The following is a 20,911-nucleotide window of genomic DNA, read 5'->3' as shown; positions in this document are numbered from 1 at the left end:
ATGTGTGGATCCACTGGAGAAGCTCGGGGTATGGAAGGCCCAGCTTCTCTGAGTGGCAAGCCGCTTGCTCAGCATCGCCACCCACAGGTGATGTGGGTCTAGGCGCGACACTGGGGACTGCAGCGTCACAAATAGAGGCCATCAATTGCGCGTGAGCACTGACAGCCTCGCAGGTTTCACAGCTCGCATGGACAATCTGTGACCCGACCTCAGTCATGGTCGCAGATAGTGTCACGATGTTTGCGGGAATCCTACCCAATACCTCTAGGAGCTGTCGGGTGAGCTGGACGCTCTCCCTGGACAGTCTCACCATGCCCAGGTGTGCGCCTGCCTGTCTGTCAGCAGACCAGCTTTGCCGACTCACCCTCCGGAGATACCGCATACGGGAGTCAACCCCAGTTGCTGCTCGCCACTTGTACCCTGGAGCCTCAGATGGCTCAAAGCCAGAGAATGTTTCTTCCTCGGACGAGCTAGTGACAAAAAGGTGTGTCGAGTGCATGGCCCCCCCCACTCCACCCCCCAGAATCGGTTGATCCGTTTGTTCCTCCCATGGAGGTTCCTCAGCCTCGTCCCCCTCCTCACCCCGCCGACATGACGGACTGAGGTGGAGGCTTCCATTCAAGGATGTGGCGCATGTGACTCCTCATCTGGAAATAGAAAACAACAGACGAGTGGTTAGCAGCAGGGGAGGGGACAGGGTGACATGAGTAAGGTCACACAGCACAGGCTCATTTGAAGGACCGCCGCTACTGCATTATATGTAGTCAAGAGACACTACATCACATTGCTCCAACCCAGCCCGGGGATTTTGCAGGACTTAACCTCACTTTCGAACGGGGGCTCAGCATCCCCACGGGCAGTTGCCCTCCCTGAGGCACCGATCAGACCAGCCACCGTTCCTCCAGGTCTGTCAGAGACATAGTTCTGGGTGGGCCACCGCCTGTCCGCTGCTGCTCCCGGTGGTTATGGGACATCTTTCACTGCAAAGATGACAATGGGAATGGTTACCAGAAGGTCCTTCTGCTCTTAAGGCACACACAGATAGTCATCAAAGCACTTATACCATACTGTGTGCATTTAATACAGTCCTCTGTTTAATGGCCTTGGAAGACATCGAAGTGCAGAAACATCTTTTAAGATCTCAGAAAGCAGTCTTAATAATGTGCAACGATCATTCATGGCAAATGAGATGCAACACTAAGCCTACCTACATGTAAGTAATGAAGTAGTGCATCAATAAAAATATTACTTACTCAGACGATCCTGCAATGGTTGTTGAACCTCTTGCGGCACTATGTGTGGGTCCTTCTAATTTCGTCCACGAAAGACACCTCCTCAGAAATTCTGGTCCAAAGACGCCTAAGAGCCGCTGGGAGGGGTTTACTTGCACCCCTCCTATTTAAATCACCGCCTATCTCCTCTCCACAGCTGAGAAAAGGGCCTCACTTGCCTCATCACTGAATTATTTCGCTCTCAACCTGCTCCAAGCTCCTTCTTCCATCGTGCCTGCTATCTGAAAATGTCTGATTCAGCCCTGGGTGTACTGCACACCTGACAGGTGACCAGAAACGCGGGAAGAAGAAAAAAAAAGGCAAATAAAAAAAAGGAAAAAAAAAAATTTGCGCATGCACAGGTCTTTTTTTTCAATTGCAAATTTCGGATATGGCGCACAAATCCGGATTTATCGCTATTGCTGGTCACCATTTGGCAAATTTTGCTAGGTCCAGCGATAACGGTACCATGGCGTCCCAAAAAAATTCCACTGCGATTATCACCCAAATACAGGCAAAAAAACACTAAAACCCAAATTTCTAGCCCATACTGTACTGTGAAAACACTTTTTTTCTTTTTATATAAACTGGGGGAAGTACATCGTTTTGAGCAATAAAATAACATTTGGACAGAGCTGTCATTCATTTTAGAATGCACTCAACTGGGTTTGACTGGAAGACAAACACAGAGGGGCTGGATTTTCCTTTTAAATCGACCCCACCCGATCCTTAGCGGTGTTCCGGCGGTTGCCACTTTTTCAACCACCGGAATGCCGCTGGTGCGCAATCTTCGGGTGCTCCATGTCGGTGGCGGCGAAGGAGCGAAGTGCAGCAGGCAGTGTGCGGCAGAGGAGACCTATTGGCTCGGGAATCTTTGGCTCCCAAGTTGTGCGCACGTGGCGTGGCTGTCAAGCTCTCCACCCCGCCGAGAGGCACCGACGAAAGGCCAGAGACCGCGAGCCTGAGATCGCTGGGGGGGGGGGGGGGGGGGGGGAGGGGGAAGGAAGAGAATGGGGGGGGAAAGGAAGGAAGAATCTGGGGGGGCAAAAGGATGGAAGAGACTGGGGGGGGGGGGGGGGAAGATGGAAGAGACTGGGGGGGGGGGGGAGATGGAAGAGACTGGGAGAAGGGGGGGGGGGGGAAAAGAGTAGTGAATGAGAAAGACTATAGAAGTAAATAAGGCTTTATTAGACCATATATAGTATTGCCACTAGAAGTGCTGCAATCCATTTAAAAATACATCACACTATGGAGAACTACAAAGATCTGTGTTATATCAAACAAACCTGTCAGATCTGTGTCCATACCGCCCATTTAAGACCCACTTAAGATCCAGTAAGACCTGCTTTTTCAGGACGGTATTAAGGTCCAGTGGTAAATGGACCTTGATGAAACTTTCATTTTGGGCAGTAATATATGGGCGGACAGTATCGAATACCGCCATGTTAATGACTCTGGAATTTACCACCGGGTGGTTTCTGGGCCATAAATGGGCGATTTGAGAGGAAACTCCAGCCCAGAGTATTTGTATCATCTGCAATAATAAAGTCCCAATGGTTAGGAGTCATCTCCACGAGACAACCTGATCTGGAACACAGGAATAGAAGTAGGCCATTGAGCCCCTTAAGCCTGTTCTGTCATTTTATATCATCTCAGCTCCATTTACCCATCTTTGCTCCATATCCCTTGATATCCTTACGTAACAAAAATCTAGTGATCTCAAGTCTTGAAAATTCTGTTGGGCAAGCGTATGACGGGATATGGAACCAAGGTGGGTAAATGGAGTTCGGTTACAGATCAGCCATGATTTAACTGAATGGCAGAATAGGCTCGAGGGGCTGAATGACCTATTCCTGTTCCTATGACCCAGCATCCACATCCTTTTGGAGGATAGAATTCCACATTTCCACTCCCAAGGCCCATGTATCCTTCCTAAGGTTCAATGCCCAGAACTGAGTGCAATATTCCAGATGGAGTCTGACCAAGGCTCTTGTACAAAGAGGCATAACCTCCTCATCTTTGTACCCCAACCCTCTTGAAATAAAGGCTATTATAACTGTACATTAGATTTTACATTAGTGTGCGGTGGCACAGATATCGGCGCGGTCCCAGCCTGCAAGACCATCAGCAGGCCGGGGCCATTGGAGGGAGCAGCATGCGGCGGCATACCACTGCAGGGAACAGCGCTTGCTGCTGCAGGAGGGCGACGGCTACGAAGCCAGGTCGCTGATTGCAGTGCGGGCAGGCACAACAGGGGCAACACGGGCCAGCCCACACTGTGATATGTGCGCGCGCTAGGTCCGAGCAGCAGAGCTGGTCTCCAGTTGTCTTGGTTAACCCTTGCCACTGGACCAAGACCTAGCTCTGACAAGCCCGTATGGTGGCTGGTGTGCAACGGCCACCACACGTTAAAAAAAATCCAAGCACAGGCATCTTCCACCCTCCAAGATGTAGTTTTGGATCTGGAATATTAGGTCCTTCATTGAAACATCTGCGAACTCATCCCTTCTTGGCATGGAAGTAAGTCATCCTCGCTTTGAGGGACTGCCTATGATGATGATATTAACTTTTAGTGATTTGTGTATCTTGTCACCAAAATCCCGATGATCCTCCAGTTTCTAGTCTTTCGCCAGTAACATAATATCCAGATGCGTCTTTCTTGGATCCACCTTATACTTCCCCCAAATTGAACATCTGCCACAGTTTTGCCCACTCAGTTAATCTGTTCATGTCCCTTTGTAGCTTCTAACTTAGTGTCATACAAACTTGTATGTGAAATGCTGGGGAATACCACTTATCACAACCCGCTAATTAGAGTATCATAGAATAGTACAGCACAGAAGGAGGCCATTCGGCCCATCGAGTCTGCGCCGGCTCTTTTGAAGATTTAAACAAGTACAAGTTGATTAAAGAGAGTCAACATGGATTTGTGAAGTCATGTCAGACTAATCTAGATGAATTTTTTTAAGATGCTCACTATCATGGTGGATAGAGAAATGTCTGCCAATGTTGTCTAATTGGTCAGGAGATAGGAGACCGAGAGAAGGGATAAAGGGAATTTAACGTGATTGGCAAAGGAACCAAAAGTGACATGAGGGAAACTTTCAGCAATGAATCTCCTTTTTAATCTTCACCAAGGTAATACCAACAAATTTATATTACTGGTACTCGTTTATAAATACTGTGAACAGCTCGGAGACGCAACAAAACTAGGGAGGAGGTAGCAGAGGCACTCGTATATATGAAAAAGTTCCATAGAAGAGGTGATATTACCAGAGGACTGGCAGACAACTAATGTAATTCCTATATACAAAAAGAGACAGAGGAAAACCTGGGAACTATAGACCAAGTCAGCTTAATGTCAGTGATAGGAAAGATACTCTATACTATAAAAAGTGATAGAAGAGCATCTAGAGAGATGGTAAATATGATAAAAAAAATAGTCAGCATGCTTAACTAACCTGATAGAATTCTTTGAAGGGGTAACAAAGAGTAAACAAGGGTAATGCAGAAGATTATACTTGGATACAATGATCAGTGCTGGGACTACTGTTATTCATAATTTACATGAATGATTTGGACAGGAACATGTAATTCAATATCAAAATTTGCAGATGATACCAAACTGGGATGGTGAGGGGCGGTTATAGCTAACACAATACAAGAAGACATTAGAAAACTTGCGGACTGGGCAGTTAAGTGGCAAATAAATTTTAAGAGAGATAAATATAAGGTGATACACTTTGGTAGGAAAAACAGAAACATCACTTACACCTTACAAAATAAAAAATAACAATGGGGTAGAATATCAAAGGGATCAAGAGATACAGGTGAACAAATCAATAAAAGTAGCACTGCAATTAAACATGCTAACAAAACACTGGGATTTATTTCCAGGGGTACAGAATTCAAAAGTAATGAATTTATGTTAAACTTGTATAGGACCACACTGTACACAGTTCTCGTCTACATTCTATAAAAAGGACACAGAAGCACTGGAGAAAGCGCACTAAAAATGGACAAGGACACCACCAGAACTGAAAGATTACTGCTATCAGGAAAGATTGAACAGGTTCGGGCATTTTTCTTTGGAAAAGAGAAGACTCAGATGTGATGTGATAGAAGTCTTTAAAATTATGAATGGGTTGGACAGAATAGATGTGGAGAGAATGTTTCCACTTGTGGGAGAATCCAAAACAAGGGACCATAAATACAAGATAGTTATTAATAAATCCAATCGGGAAAGAAGGAGAAATGTCTTTACTCAGAGAGTGGTCAGAATGTAGAACACGCTATCACAGGAAGTGGTTAAGGCAAATAGCCAAGATGCTTTCAAAAGGAGACTAGATGAGTATAACAGAAAAAGGAATAGAAAGACATGCTGAGAGATTGAGATGAGGTAGATAGAATGAGAGGAGACTTGTGTGGAGTATAAACACCAGCTCAGACTCTTTAGGCCAAATTGCTTGTTTCTGTGCTGTATGTTCTATGTAGTTCTATATAAATTACTGCCCCCAAAGATATCTTTCCTTTCCCATCTTCTGCTACCTATTACTATGTCATAAAATTTTACAGGACAGAAACAGACCATTCAAGCCAAAGGTCTATCTATACCAGTGTTTATACTCCACACAAGCTTCCTCCCACCTTAATTCATCTCACCCTAACAACATATCCTTCGATTCCTTTGTCAAGTTTTAATTAAATTCTGACAGAATCAATAGGGTATATTTGTAAAAAAGCAAGAGCAAAATACTGCAGATGCTGGAAATCTGAAATAAAAACAAAGTGCTGGAAATACTCAGCAAGTCAGGCAGCGTCTGTGGAGAAGGAAACAGAGTTAACGTTTCAGGTCGCTGACCTGTAGACCAGCTGCAAGTCCAAATGGGATGGGATAGTACAAGAATCACTCCTAACTGTAATATTGTGGACATGCCCCAAGTATAGAAAACACGAGCGATTCGGAGTTCACCTGCTGGTGAAGGGGAAATCATGTGCCACTGCAGGATTTAAAGTTCTACAGCAGCATAATGCGGCTGGCCTGTTGCTTTCTGAAATTTGGAAGCCAACTCCTTGTGTGAAAAATCAAGAGTCCGGAACAAAAGAATTAGGAGCGGAAGTAGGCCTTACGGCCCCTCGAGCCTGCTCCACCATTCAATATCGTGGCTATCGTCTTCAATTCCACTTTCCCGCCCGATCTCCATATCCCTCGATTCCCCTAGAGTTCAAAAATCTATCTATCTCAGCCTTGAATACACTCAAAGACTCAGCATCCATAGCCCTCTGGGGCAGAGAATTCCAAAGATTCACAACCCCGAGTGAAGAAATTCCTCCTCATCTGACCTACCCCTTATTCTGAGACTGTGCCCCCTAGTCCTAGACGCTCCATCCAGGGGAAACAACCTCTCAGCATCTACCGTCAATCCCCCTCAGAATCTTATATGTTTCAATTAGATCACCTTTCATTCTTCTAATCTCCAGAGAGTATAGGCCTATTCTACGCAATCTTTCATTATGGGATAGCCTACTCATCTCAGGAATCAATCTAGTGAACCTTTGTTGCACCGCCTCTAAAGGTAAGTATATCTAGATAAGGAGACCAAAACTCTGAACAGTACTGCAGGTGTGGTCTCACGAAGGCCCTGTACAATTGTAGCAAGACTTCCTTACTCTTGTACTCCAACTCCCTTGCAATAAAGGACAACATGCTATTTGTCTTCCTTATTGCTTGCTGTACCTGCATGCTAGATTTCTGTGTTTGTTGCACAAGGACATCTAAATCTCTCTCAACACCAACGTTTAAGTTTCTCACCATTTAAAAAATATAATTTTTCTATTCTTCCTACCAAAATGAATAACCTCATATTTCCCAACAACAGGAGCAGCCAGCGGCAGTCGGAGCGGCCCATAAAAGGGCGCGACCATCGGGAAGCAGCTACAGGAGCAGCCAGCGGGATTTCAAGGAGCGGCCCATAAAAGGGCTTGACCGTCGGGGAGTGGCCACAGGAGCAGCCAGCGGGAGTTCAAGGAGCCAGCTGGTGCAGGGGCAGAAGATAAACAAAGAAGTAAATAGAAATCGAAGTGTGACGTCACAGCCAAGCGGGTAAGTGATTGACTGGTGGATTGTTGAGTATTTGATCTCTTACTTCTTTTCCTATCAGTAGGAAACCTTTGGCCTTGTTGCCAAATTAAGTTAATCTAAGGGTTAAGTCATGGCAGGAGCGCCCAGACCCGTGTCATGCTCCTCCTGTGCTATGTGGGAAATAAGGGACGCTACCAGTGTCCCTGACTACGATGTGTGTACAGGAAGTGTGTCCAACTTCAGTTCCTGACAGACCGCATTGCGGCACTGGAGCTGCACATGGACTCACTCTGGAGCATCCGCGATGCTGAGGATGTCATGAATAGCACGTTTAGTGAGTTGGTCACACTGCAGGTAAAGGTTACTCAGGCAAATAGGGAATGGGTGACCATCAGACATGGCAGTGGAAGGAAGGTAGTGCAGGGGTCCCCTGCGGTCATCTCCCTCCAAAACAGATACAGTATTTTGGGTACTGTTGGGGGAGATGACTCATCAGGGGAAGGCAGCAGCAGCCAAGTTCATGGCACCATGGGTGGCTCTGCTGCACAGGAGGGCAGGAAAATGAGTGGGAGAGCTATAGTGATAGGGGATTCTATTGTAAGGGGAACAGATGGCGATTCTGCGGCCGCAAACGAGACTCCAGGATGGTATGTTGCCTCCCTGGTGCAAGGGTCAAGGATGTCTTGGAGTGGCTGCAGCGCATTCTGGAGGAGGGGGGTGGGGGGAAACAGCCAGCTGTCGTGGTGCATATAGGTAAAAAACGGGATGTGGTCCTACAAGCTGAATTTAAGGAGCTGGGAGTTAAATTAAAAAGTAGGTCCTCAAAAAGGTAGTAATCTGAGGATTGCTACCATTGCCACGTGCTAGTCAGAGTAGGAATTGCAGGATAGCTCAGATGACTACGTGGCTTGAGGAATGGTGCAAGGAGGAGGGATTCAAATTCCTGGGGCATTGGAACTGGTTCTGGGGGAGGTGGGACCAGTATAAACCGGACGGTCTGCATCTGGGCAGGACCGGAACCTATGTCCTAGGGGGAATGTTTGCTAGTGCTGTTGGGGAGGGGTTAAACTAAAAAGGCAGGGGGATGGGAATCTATGCAGGGAGGCAGAGGGAAGTAAAAAGGGGGCAGAAGCAAAAGGTAGGAAGGAGAAAAGCAAGAGTGCAGGGCAGAGAAATCAAGGGCAAAAATCAAAAAGGGCCACATTACAACATAATTCTAACAGGACAAAGAGCGTTAAAAAAAACAAGCCTGAAGGCTCTGAGTCTCAATGCAAGGAGCATTCGTAATAAGGTGGACGAATTAACTGCGCAGATAGCTGTTAAGGGATATGATGTAATTGGGATTACGGAGACATGGCTCCAGGGTAACCAAGGCTGAGAACCCAACATCCAGGGGTATTCAATATTCAGGAAGGATAGACAGGAAGGAAAAGGAGGTGGGGTAGCATTACTGGTTAAAGAAGAGATTAACGCAATAGTAAGGACATTAGTGTGGATGATGTGGAATCTATATGGGTAGAGCTGCGAAACACCAAAGGGCAGAAAACGTTAGTGGGAGTTGTGTACAGACCACCAAACAGTAGTAAGGAGGTTAGGGATGGCATCAAACAGGAAATTAGGGACGCGTGCAATAAGGATACAGCAGTTATCATGGGTGACTTTAACCTACATATTGATTGGGTTAACCAAACTGGTAGCAATACTGTGGAGAAGGATTTCCTGGAGTGTATAAGGGATGGTTTTTCAGACCATTATGTCGAGGAACCAACTAGAGAGCAGGCCATCCTAGACTGGGTCTTGTGTAACAAGAGAGGATTAATCAGCAATCTGGTCGTGCATGGCCCCTTGGGGAAGAGTGACCATAATATGGTAGAATTCTTCATTAAGATGGAGAGCGACACAGTTAATTCGGAGAACTTAAAGAAAGAAAACTTCGATGGTATGAGGCGTGATTTGTCTAGGATAGACTGGCGAATGATACTTAAAGAGTTGACAGTGGATAAGCAATGGCAGACATTTAAAGATCACATGGATGAATTACAACTATTGTACATCCCTGTCTGGCATAAAAATAAAACAGGAAAGGTGGCTCAACCATAGCTAACAAGGGAAATTAGGGATAGTGTTAAATCCAAGGAAGAGGCATATAAATTGGTCAGAAAAGCAGCAAACCTGAGGACTGGGAGAAATTTGGAATTCAGCAGAGGAGGACTAAGGGTTTAATTAGGAGTGGGACAATAGAGTATGAGAGTAAGCTTTCAGGGAACATAAAAACTGATTGCAAAAGCTTCTATAGATATGTGAATAGAAAAAGATTAGTGAAGACTAATGTAGGTCCCCATGCAGTCAGAATCAGGTGATTTCATAATGGGGAACAAGGAAATGGCAGACCAACTGAACAAATACTTTGGTTCTGTCTTCACTAAGGAAGACACGAATAATCTCCTGAAAATACTAGGGGACCGAGGGAAATCCTTATTATCCAGGAAATGGTGTTAGGGAAACTGATGGGACTCAAGGCTGATAAATCCCCAGGGCCTATAGTCTGCATCCCAGAGTATTTAAGGAAGTGGCCCTAGAAATAGTAGATGTATTGGTGGTCATTTTCCAAAATTCCATGGACCCTGGATCAGTACCTATGGATTGGAGGGTAGCTAATGTAACCCCACTTTTAAAAAAGGAGAGAGAGAAAACAGGGAATTATATCGGTGGTGGGGAAAATGCTGGAATCAATTATTAAAGATGTAATAGCAGCGCATTTGGAAAGCAGTGACAGGATTTATGAAAGGGAAATCATGCTTGACAAATCTTCTAGAATTTTTTGAGGATGTAACTCGGAGAGTAGATAAGGGGGAACCAGTGGATGTGGTGTATTTGGATTTTCAAAAGTTTTTTGACAAGGTTCCACACAAGAGATTAGTATGCAAAATTAAGGCACATGGTATTGGGGGTAATGTATTGACGTGGATAGAGAATTGGTTGGCAGACAAGAAGCAAAGAGTGGGAATAAACGGGTCACAGTCTAAAGATAAGGGGTAAGCCATTTAGGACCGAGATGAGGAGAAACTTTTTCACCCAGCGAGTTGTGAACCTGTGGAATTATCTCCCACAGAAAGTTGTTGAGTCCAGTTCGTTGGATATATTCAAGAGGGAGTTAGATGTGGCCCTTACGGCTAAGGGGATCAGGGGGTATGGAGAGAAGGCAGGAGTGGGGTATTGAAGTTGCATGATCAGCCATGATCATATTGAATGGCGGTGCAGGCTCAAAGTGCTGAATGGCCTGCTCCTGCACCTATTTTCTAGGTTTCTATACTCCATCTGCCACCTTACTGCCCATTCACTTAATCGATATCCCTTTGCAAATGTTCTCCTTACAGCTTACTATCCCACCTAGCTTTGTATCGTCAGCAAACTTGGATACAATACACTCGGTCCCTTCATCAAGGTCATTAATATCGATTGTAAATAGCAGAGTTCACAGCACTGATCCTTGCAGCACCCCACTAGTTACAGCCTGCCAACCTGAAAATGGCCCGTTTATCCCTACTCTGTTTTCTGTCAGTTAACCAATCCTGTATCCATGCTAATACATTACCTCCAATCTTATCTTATGTAGTAATCTTTTATATGGCACCTTATTGAATGCCTTTTGGAAATCCAAATATACTACATCCACTGGTTCCCTTTTATCTAGGCTGCTAGTTACATGCTGAAAAAACTCTAATAAATCTGTCAAACATAATTTTCCTTTCATAAAACCATGCAGACTTTGCCTAATCATGTTATGATTTTCTAAGTGCCCTGATACCACTCCCTTAACAATGGATTCCAGTACTTTCCCACTGACTGATGTCAGGCTAACTGGCCTGTTGTTCCCCGTTTTCTCTCTTCTTCCTTTCTTGAATAGCAGTGTTGCATTAAATGAATAACCTCATATTTCCCTAGAATCTAGGGAATTTTGGAAGATCACAAGTTCACAACCAATGCATCCACCATCTCTGCAGCCACCTCTTTTTGAACCCTAGGATGTAGGCAGTCAGGTCCAGGGGATTGGTCAGCTTTTAGTCCCATTAGTTTCTCTAGTACTTTTTCTCTACTTATATTAATTACATTAAGTTCCTCACACTCATTAGACCCTTGGTTCCCCACCATTTTTGATATGCTTTTTGTGTCTTCTACTGTGAAGACAGATACAAAATATTTGTTTAACATTTCTGCCATTTCCTTATTCCCCTTAATAATTTCTCCTGTCTTAGCCTCTAAGGGACCAACGCTTAATTTTGCTACTCTCTTCCTTTTTATATACTTGGCGAAGCTCTTATAATCTGTTTTTATATTCCTTTCGAGTTTACTCTCATTTTATTTTCACCCTTTTTATCAATTTTTTGGTCATCCTTTGCTGGTTTCTGAAACTCTCCCAATCCTCAGGCTTACTACTATTCTTTGCATCATTCTAAGCTTCTTCTTTCAATCTAATACTATCCTTAACTTCTTTAGTTAGCCACAGATGGATCACTTTTCCCATGGTTTTTGTTTCTCAATGGAATATATTTTTGTTGAGAATTATTGAATATTTCTTTAAATGCTAGCCACTGCTTATCTGCCGCCATATCTTGTAATCTATTTTTCCAATCTACCTTAGCCAACTCGCCCCTCATACCTATGTAATTGGCTTTATTTAAGTTTAAGACTCTAGTTTCGGACTTAGGCAAGTCACTCTCTGGAAGGACACCGGAGGCCAGCAATTTGTCCAATTCTTTGATGGGATCGTGAAGATTCTCGCAGGAAGTAAATCAGAGGAAGGGGTTTCTGCTTGACCCCCAAGAAGAGGAATGGAAGAAGGTGCCCACCAGTATTTATGCAACTTGCATCACACTGCACATCTGGAACCAGTTGGCCAAGATATGGTTAACAATGAAAGGAACAAGAGATGATATGTCCTTTCTATACAGTATAAATGCACAGGAGGCCCATACTTGAGAGAAGGTCACTCTGAGACCAGTTATCTTTATTACCAAGACCTCAAGTGATGAAGGTGGGCGGAGATTCCCCTTTTATACCTGAAAGTCCAGGTTAGGAGTGCCTCCCACAAGTTCACCCCCTTGTGGTCAATGTTCTCAAGGTGTACAACTTAGGTCAGCTTATACATGGGTTACAATGATAGTTGAATACATGACAAGAGAGAAGGAAACAAAGGGAGAGGAAGTAGGTAATCAGAAATGGTTGGTAATGAAGGGGAGAGAAGAAAGTAGAAGCTGAAAGGTGGAGGAGGGGGAAGAGATTTCTAGCTTGAACTGGTTAGAGTGGAAGAGTACCAGCTTAACTTTGCTGTGTCGGGGCAAGAGTGTTAACGTCATTTAAGGGAGAAGAAGACCGTCAATATGAACAAGGAGGGTTGGAGGAGAGAATTCTTGGGATGTGGGCAAATGTCCTTACTTGCCCTGAGGGCATTAAGGATCAACTAGTAAGTGTGGAACGGGAGTCAAATGTAGACCGGATTAGTAGGGGTGGCATGTCCCTTCCCTAAAGGACCCATCATCATCATCATCATCATAGGCAGTCCCTCAAAAGCGAGGAAGATTTGCTTCCACTCGAAGTGAGTTCTTAGTTGACTGAACAGTCCAATACTGGAATTACAGTCTCTGTCACAGTTGAGACAGACAGTCGTTGAAGGAAAGGGCGGGTGGGGAGTCTGGTTTGCCGCACGCTCCTTCCGCTGCTAAAGGGCCAGTAGGGTTCTTGTAACAATCAGAAGCTTTCAAGGTAATTTTATCTGGTGCTAGCTTGCAAATTACAAGATTTATTGAATTCAATTTCACAATTTACCATGGTGCAATTTAAATACAACCTCTGGGTGCTACCCCTCCAGTGTTATAACTACAAGATTACCATGCCCAATGGTGTACACGGAGCTTGGGTCCAAAGAGGGTAGAGTTCCTTTGGCGAATTGGGGCATGGAGAATTGGGTATAGGAGAGTGACTGTTGAGGTAACATTTACCCAAAAAGGTCACGGCAATGAAGGACCAAATTCAAGCATGATGTTGCAGTAAAAATTAGCATGAATTTGGGAGATGACATGTTCACGAACTTGAGAAAAATGGTAGATTTTAAGGAAAGATGGATCAAGGGTAGTTTTTTTTCCAGGAGCAGTGTGATGTGGCAATTTTGAAACCAAATGGAATAATACCAGAAGAGGGAACTATTTACAATGTTAGCTAGCAAGGGCACCTGGAAGGGAAGTTGGGTGATCAGCAATTTCATGGGAATGCAGTCAAGGGAACAGGAAGTGGGGCTCAGAGACAATGAGCTCGGAAACGATACAAAGGGTGCTAAATAGGGGAAAATGCGGGTTGAGGGCTAGGGCTGGGCGGGCGGCGGGAGGGGGATGTTTGGGTTGGTGGACAAGAGGAAGGAGAGGTCAGCAGCAAAAGCAGGTAAATGGATGGTCTCAATCTTAATCTTAGTGATAACGCTCCTCATATTTGGTGTTGGAGGTAAGGATGGAGAAGGCGGAGAAGAGGAGTTTACAGAAATAGTTTGTTGTGGAGAAAATCAGCTGAGTACTATCTTTGCTTTCCAGAATGCTCCTGGTGTTGGGTGTGGTTGTGACAGAGGAGTGTGCGGCCCAACAGCAACTGATGTGGTCCAGTCAAGATCTGGAGATGGATGGTTAAATTAGTTGTGTGCCAGATACCCCCAAGTCTTCACCCCTTGGATTTGTATGTATGAAAATGAGGGCTATAGCAGGGGGAAATCAACAAGAATGGGAAAGAGTAATTGTTTTGCTGGGGACAAAGGAATCAAAGATGGATATGAAGGAGAAATTAAGTAAATGGATGGTTGTAGAAGTAAAATAGAGGGCCAAAGGCTAGACACCTCAGATTTAGAAAGAGAAGCCGTAATTTTGGGGATTTTTTTCCAGGGACAGTCACAGAACGCAGCAGGTTTAGAAAGGGGTAGAGGATGTGACGGTAAAGGTTACTGTAAGTGGCCATGGATAGCATGGTCTTTGACAGAGACACATAATCATCATCATCATCAACATAGGCAGTCCCTCAGGGTTGAGGATGATTTGCTTCCACACTAAAAATGAGTACTCAGGTGACTGATGAACTTATTTTAAACAGTGGATGATGTCTGTGCGTGAATTCTTTTAAAGTGGGGTGGCCATTGCACACCAGCCATCACACGGGCTTGATGAAGCAAGGTCTTAGTCTAGTGCCAATACACACACACACACACACACAAACTCATACTCCTACTGTCCTCCTTCCCACAGGACCTCTCGCTATATGGAATTCATAGTACGCAATGTGAGCCTCGCAACTTCACAGCCTCTACGACAACTATGGAAGTAGAGGCCACAAGATGGTACGGTCAAGGACATAGCCATGACTATCATTTGGACGGAATCCAGTGAATTCAGAGGAGAGGACAAGGAACGCCGAGAAGAAGATTGAAATCACCAAGGATGAGGAGTCTCATTTCAGAGTCTGAGGGAGGAAGTCTCAGTGGAAAGCCTGTTTGGGGACAGGGGGGGGGCGGGGAAGATAACAGGGATTTTAAAGGAGATGCGAAAGGGATGGAACAAAGTGATATATAAAGGTAGACTAAAGGATTGGGGGCAGAGCGGAGGGGGCAGGAGAGAGTAGAAAAAAAAAAGGAGACCCAGGTGTGATTTGGTGATAGCAGTCACACTGCCATCACAGTGGTTTGGGCAGGGCAGGGCATGTGGTAGAAAATATTGCCAGGCACAGAGACTTCAGTAAGGGGCAAAGTATTTCCACCTGTAAGCCAAATTTCAGACAAAGCCAGGATGTCAATTCAATCATCCACAATAAGGTCAAGGATGGATAGGGCCTTGTTCATGAGTGAACTGACATCCTGGAGGGAAAGGTGAAAAAAGTGGTGATAGTTGTGTTCCAATGGCAGAGTCCTGGGTACAGTGGTGGGTGGGATGAGCACTGCAGTGGTGGGATAGAAACATAGAAAGTAGGTGCAGGAGCAGGCCATTCGGCCCTTCGAGCCTGCACCACCATTCAATATGAGCATGGCTGATCATGCAGCTTCAGTACCCCACTCCTGCCTTCTCTCCATACCCCCTTATCCCTTTAGCCGTAAGGTCCACATCTAACTCCCTTTTGAATATATCCAACGAACTGGACTCAACAACTTTCTGTGGTAGAGAATTCCACAGGTTCACAATTCTCTGGGTGAAAAAGTTTCTCATCTCGGTCCTAAATGGCTTCTCCCTTATCCTTAGACTGTGACCCTTGGTTCTGGACTTCCCCAACATCGGGAACATTCTTCCTGCATCTAACCTGTCCAATCCCATCAGAATTGTATATGCTTCTATGAGATCCCCTCTCATTCTTCTAAATTCCAGTGAATATCAGCCGAGTCGATCCAGTCTTTCTTCATACATCAGTCCTACCATCCCGGGAATCAGTCTGGTGAATCTTCGCTGCACTCCCTCAATAGCAAGAATGTCCTTCCTCAGATGAGGAGACCAAAACTGAACACAACACTCTAGGTGTGGTCTCACCAAGGGCCTGTACAACTGTAGCAAGACTTCCCTGCTCCTATACTCAAATCCTCTCGCTATGAAGGCCAACATGCCATTTGCTTTCTTTACTGCCTGCTACCTGCATGCCTACCTTCAGTGACTGATGTACCATGACACCCAGGTCTCATTGCACCTCCCCTTTTACTAATCTGTCACCATTCATGTTAAGTCCTGACTCTAATGTACTGACTTACACGAGACACATGCTGAAGTCAAGGTCACTCAGGACTTGCACCTTTAATTCCAGCTCTCCAGTGCTGCACTTGCCTGAGACCTCCCTTTATATACCACAGTGGGACAGGTATGGAGTGTCTCCTGCAAGTGCACCCCTGGTGGTAAGGTATGCTTATTGTTACAGGTCATATCCAGTTACAGTCATGTATAGCATGGCAAGATACAGTTATATACAGTCATGTGAGATACATGACAATTCAGATAATAACCTGCCTTCGTGTTTTTGCCACCAAAGTGGATAACCTCACATTTATCCATATTATACTGCATCTGCCATGCATTTGCCCACTCATCTGCCCTGTCCAAGTCACCCTGCAGCCTCTTAGCGTCCTCCTCACAGCTCACACCGCCACCCAGCTGAGTGTCATCTGCAAACTTGGAGATATTACATTCAATTCCTTCGTCCAAATCATTAATATATATTGTAAATAGCTGGGGTCCCAGCACTGAACCTTGCGATACCCCACTAGTCACTGCCGGCCATTCTGAAAAAGACCCATTTATCCCGACTCTGTTCCCTGTCTGCCAACCAGTTCTCTATCCACATCAATACATTTCCCCCAATACCATGTGCTTTAATTTTGCACACTAAATCTCTTGTGTGGGACCTTGTCAAAGGCCTTTTGAAAGTCCAAATATACCACATCCACTGGTTCCCCCTTATCTACTCTACTAGTTACATCCTCAAAAAATTCTAGAAGATTTGTCAAGCATGATTTCCCTTTCATAAATCCATACTGACTTGGACCGATCCTGTCACTGCTTTCCAAATGCGCTGCTATTACATCTTTAATAATTGATTCCAACATTTTCCCCACTACTGATGTCAGGCTAATTCCCTGTTTTCTCTCTCCCTCCTTTTTTTTAAAAAAAAAAAGTGGGGTTACATTAGCTACCCTCCAATCCATAGGAACTGATCCAGAGTCCATGGAATGTTGGAAAATGACCACCAATGCATCTAGGAAGGAGGTTGACAAGGTTATCACCCAATATGTTCACTGGGCAGGAAGGTCAGCAAGAGAGGAGGATGTGACGGTTGGGATTGCTGCTTGTAAGGAGGCAGTGACAAGTACTGTTACTCAAATATTTTACTCAAATTGCTTACTTAAGGGGAATTCAAATCTGGGACCACAGCAGGAGAATAGGAAGGTAGAGTAACAAAGGGCTGGAGGCGGAATTGAGGGAGGCAAAGTACGCAAGAGGGGAGAAAAGAAACGTGACACGATGGAGAACAGGACGAGGAGATGTTAGGGGGGCCTAGAGAGGAAAAAAGGGAGACAGAAGTAATGGGCGCAGCTCCGGAGCAGCAGCCAAAATGTACAGAAGCACAGATACAGAGGGAATTCAGATTGCATAGAGATGGCAGGGATTAGAAGAGGCATGTCCTAGTTATAAACAAAGGACCTTTCACCTTATTCCAGGTACCTTTTATTGGATGGATCAAAAATTGTTACACTCAGGACACTACCATAATGTTACATTATCTATTTAACCAACTGTCAGCCCACAGGTGCAGAACTTCACTGGATCAACAATCTCACCAAACAGTGAAGTATTCCACAATCGAGGCCCACAAACAAGATGAAAGTCTGAAATTGACAGCAGCCCACTGCTGAAAGGAAAAATAACAGAATGATACATTTTTGGAACAGGAAATGTGCATACACAAATGTTTTGCCACAATATGTAGATCAGTATTATGTTCAATCCTTTGTCAGAGTGACCAATTTTGCTTCTCATTTCCTTCAGTACCCATAAGTGCAAGTCCAAAGCCCTATTTAAAGTCCTACTTTACTTCCTTTATCAATAATTATTCTTGTGCTTAAAATTTCCTCTTTATGTCTCTCAAGATATAGAGGTATAGATGCTGTTCCTTGGCGACATCAGCCGAAAACACAGTGTCAATTTCCACATGTACGCTGACGATACCCAGCTCTACCTCACCACCACTTCACTCAACCCCTCCATGGTCTCTAAATTGTCAGACTGCTTGTCCAACATCCAGTACTGGATGAGAGGAAATTTTCTCCAATTAAATATTGGGAAGACCGAGTCTTTGTCTTTGGTTTCCGCCACAAACTGCGTTCCCTAGCCATCGATTCCATCCTTCTCCCTAACATCTGTCTGAGGCTGATCCAGAGTGTTAGCAAACTAGGTGTCATATTTAACCCTGAAATGAGCTTCTGGCCACAAATCTGGAGTATTACTAAAACCGTCTATTTCCACCTCCGTAACATTGCCCATCTCTGCCTCTGCTCATCTGCAGCTGAAATCCTCATCCATGCCTTTGTTACCTCTAAACTTGACTGCTCCAACGCACTCCTGGCTGGACTCCCACATTCTACTCTATGTAAACTTGAGGTCATCCAAAACTCAGCAGCCCATGTCCAAACTCATACCAAGTCCCGCTCACCCATCACCCGTGCTCGCCAATCTACATTGGCTCCCAGTTAAGCAACGCCTCGATTTCAAAATTCTCATCCTTGTTTACAAATCCCTCCATGACCTCGCCCCGCCCTATCCCTGTAATCTCTTTCAGCCTCACAACCCCTTCCCCCACCCCCACCTCCCAGATATGTCTGCGCTCCTCAAATTCTGCCGAGCATCCCCAATTATAACTGCTCAACCATCAGTGGCGGTGCCTTTTGTTGCCTCGGCCCCACGCTCTGAAACTCCCTCCCTAAACTTCTCCGCCTATCTTTTCTCTTTTAAGACGCTCCTTATAACCTACCTCTTTGACCAAGGTTTTGGTCATCTGCCGTAATTGCTTATGTGGCTCGGTGTCAAATGTATTTGTTTTGTCTTAAAACACTCCTGTGAAGCACCTTAGGACGTTTTACTACGTTAAAACAGCTAATACAAATTGCTAAACATACAACACTCCAGCAGATGTCATTCCAATAACTGTCATCGTAACCTTAAAGTGAGATACATAGCAATGTGGGGATAACAGATACGATTTTTTAAAAAGTTTTTTGTAAAGCATTTTCAGCTGCAGTAATATTGTTTTGTTAAAGAGCTGTGACCTGTTGGAGGGGATGAAGGGAAGGTGGGACAAAAGGAAAGGAAAGCCCATGAGGAGTGAAGTGGGAATGTGGAGGGGGGAAAGGGAGGGACCGAGCAAAACAAAACTCAGCAAAGATCAGAAAGGGGCAAGGAAAAAAAGGAATAATAGTGCTTGCAGCCACTGGTGGTGCTTGTGGAGGGAAAAGTGCTTGTGAAAGGGGAGGTGTAGCAGAAAATATCTTTGTGAACTGTGCTTAAGGAGACTGCCACTCTGAACTGGGGAGAGGCAGCTTCACTTGGAACCTTGGACATAGTGAAGTCTGGAAAACATTGTCCGGCAATTTCCTTGGAGACACTCACACTGTGTCGCTGTAACTTCGCCAGGGTTTCTGCTACATTCCCATAAAGTTATGCTGGTGTATTGGGAGCAGCCGAGGAAATTCCTGGCCATTCAGCATCAACTGAGCCAATCGGGACACTGAGGATACAAGAAGCAACACAGCTCAAATCTGGAATGTCTGTGCAGTACATTTTCTAAAACTCAGTAGACATCATTTCCTCAATGTCTGGAGCAGGCATGTTTAAATAGGTGTGGCATTCACGTTCTAATTTTGCTTTCTGTCACAAGCCACAAAGGAGATATTCACATACAAAAACTCTGAATTTTGCAGTCATGTCAAAACTTCTCTGTTGCAGATCAAACTGCATGAGGATTTACTGTTGAAACCCTTAGGGGATATCATAGACCTCACAGCACAGATGGAGGCTATTTGGCACATTGAGCCAGTGCCGGCTCTTTGAAAGAGCTTTTCAATTAGTCCCACTCTCCCACTCTCTCCCCATAGCCCTGCAAATAAATGAGGCACTGTTATTCCACTTCTCCTTTGTCAATTTCTTCTGCACAGACAATGAGACAAGAAAAAAAATGCTGTTTTGTTCTATAATTTATGTAATTAATAGATTATAACTGTCCACAGCAGATTTTTCAGCTCCTATTTACACCGAGATGTGGAAACAGTTGATATTGGACTAGGTGAAGTCACTCCATAAGCAGCTCAACTCTGTTGTGCAAGCACAATGTTTCAGCATGTGCAGCAAAAATGAGCCGTATGGGTTATAGGGCATCTTCAACCATCTCAAAATCAGTCGTTTTCTAGGCCATCATACAAACACGTGGCAGGCTGGACTGTTGTATTACTCAGTTGCTCTAGACAATGAGCACCTTGCCTTTAGGAACACTAATTGAGTCACTCGTTCTACTGTCTGACGGATGAGCCATTCTGGTGGTCACTAACCAGGCAAGGAAATATGTGTCTCTGATAATGAAGAAAAATGATTCAAGAAGCATGGTTCTAATAGCTTACTATTTGTATTCTTTCTCAAGAATACTAATGATGGATCAAAGCCATATAAAACACAGATAAACCTTTAAGCACACGATGTATAAATGTAGATTTATTTTGAATATAAGTTGCCATTGAGGTCTGGTTGTATTTTTTCCCATCTGCATTATATCATGATGCATTTTATCATCAGTCTCATTCTGGGGTGTTTATATAGTCACAAGCAATTTAGAAATAGAAACCATCTGTGTTATGGGGCACTAAATTATGGGGAAGTACTACACAGTTAAATACAAGTCAGAAGTCTTTAAAAGTAAATTAGGATAAGAATTCAAGAATTCCCACATTACTGGCATATTTTTGCCTAATTATAAAAGATGACCTAACAAAATTGTCATCGATACATTT

At 44.5% G+C, this 20,911-nt stretch overlaps 1 protein-coding gene across 7 annotated transcripts in view; it reads right to left on the bottom strand.

Moving 5' to 3' along the window:
• Nucleotides 1–20,911, bottom strand: part of LOC139274924 (high affinity 3',5'-cyclic-AMP phosphodiesterase 7A-like) — a 270,952-nt gene that overhangs the window by 163,259 nt on the left and 86,782 nt on the right. Inside the window, exons 1-2 of one of the 7 annotated variants that reach the window (XM_070891679.1) lie at nt 1,254–1,428; nt 828–980 (exon numbers count right to left, since the gene is read on the bottom strand). The exons of 5 other annotated variants lie outside the window; for them this stretch is intronic. In XM_070891679.1, the coding sequence (XP_070747780.1) occupies nt 828–848 (21 nt within the window). In that variant the 5' untranslated portion in view covers nt 849–980; nt 1,254–1,428. Of the gene's footprint in view, nt 1–827; nt 981–1,253; nt 1,429–1,450; nt 1,552–20,911 lie in introns of those variants that run through there. One more of the 7 variants, XM_070891696.1, reaches the window with a different exon arrangement.

This window comes from Pristiophorus japonicus, chromosome 1 (genome assembly GCF_044704955.1).
Source record: "Pristiophorus japonicus isolate sPriJap1 chromosome 1, sPriJap1.hap1, whole genome shotgun sequence".
Taxonomy (NCBI): domain Eukaryota; kingdom Metazoa; phylum Chordata; class Chondrichthyes; family Pristiophoridae; genus Pristiophorus; species Pristiophorus japonicus.
Note: the sequence above shows the minus strand (reverse complement) of the source record. Positions and strands in the feature narration are given on the sequence as shown.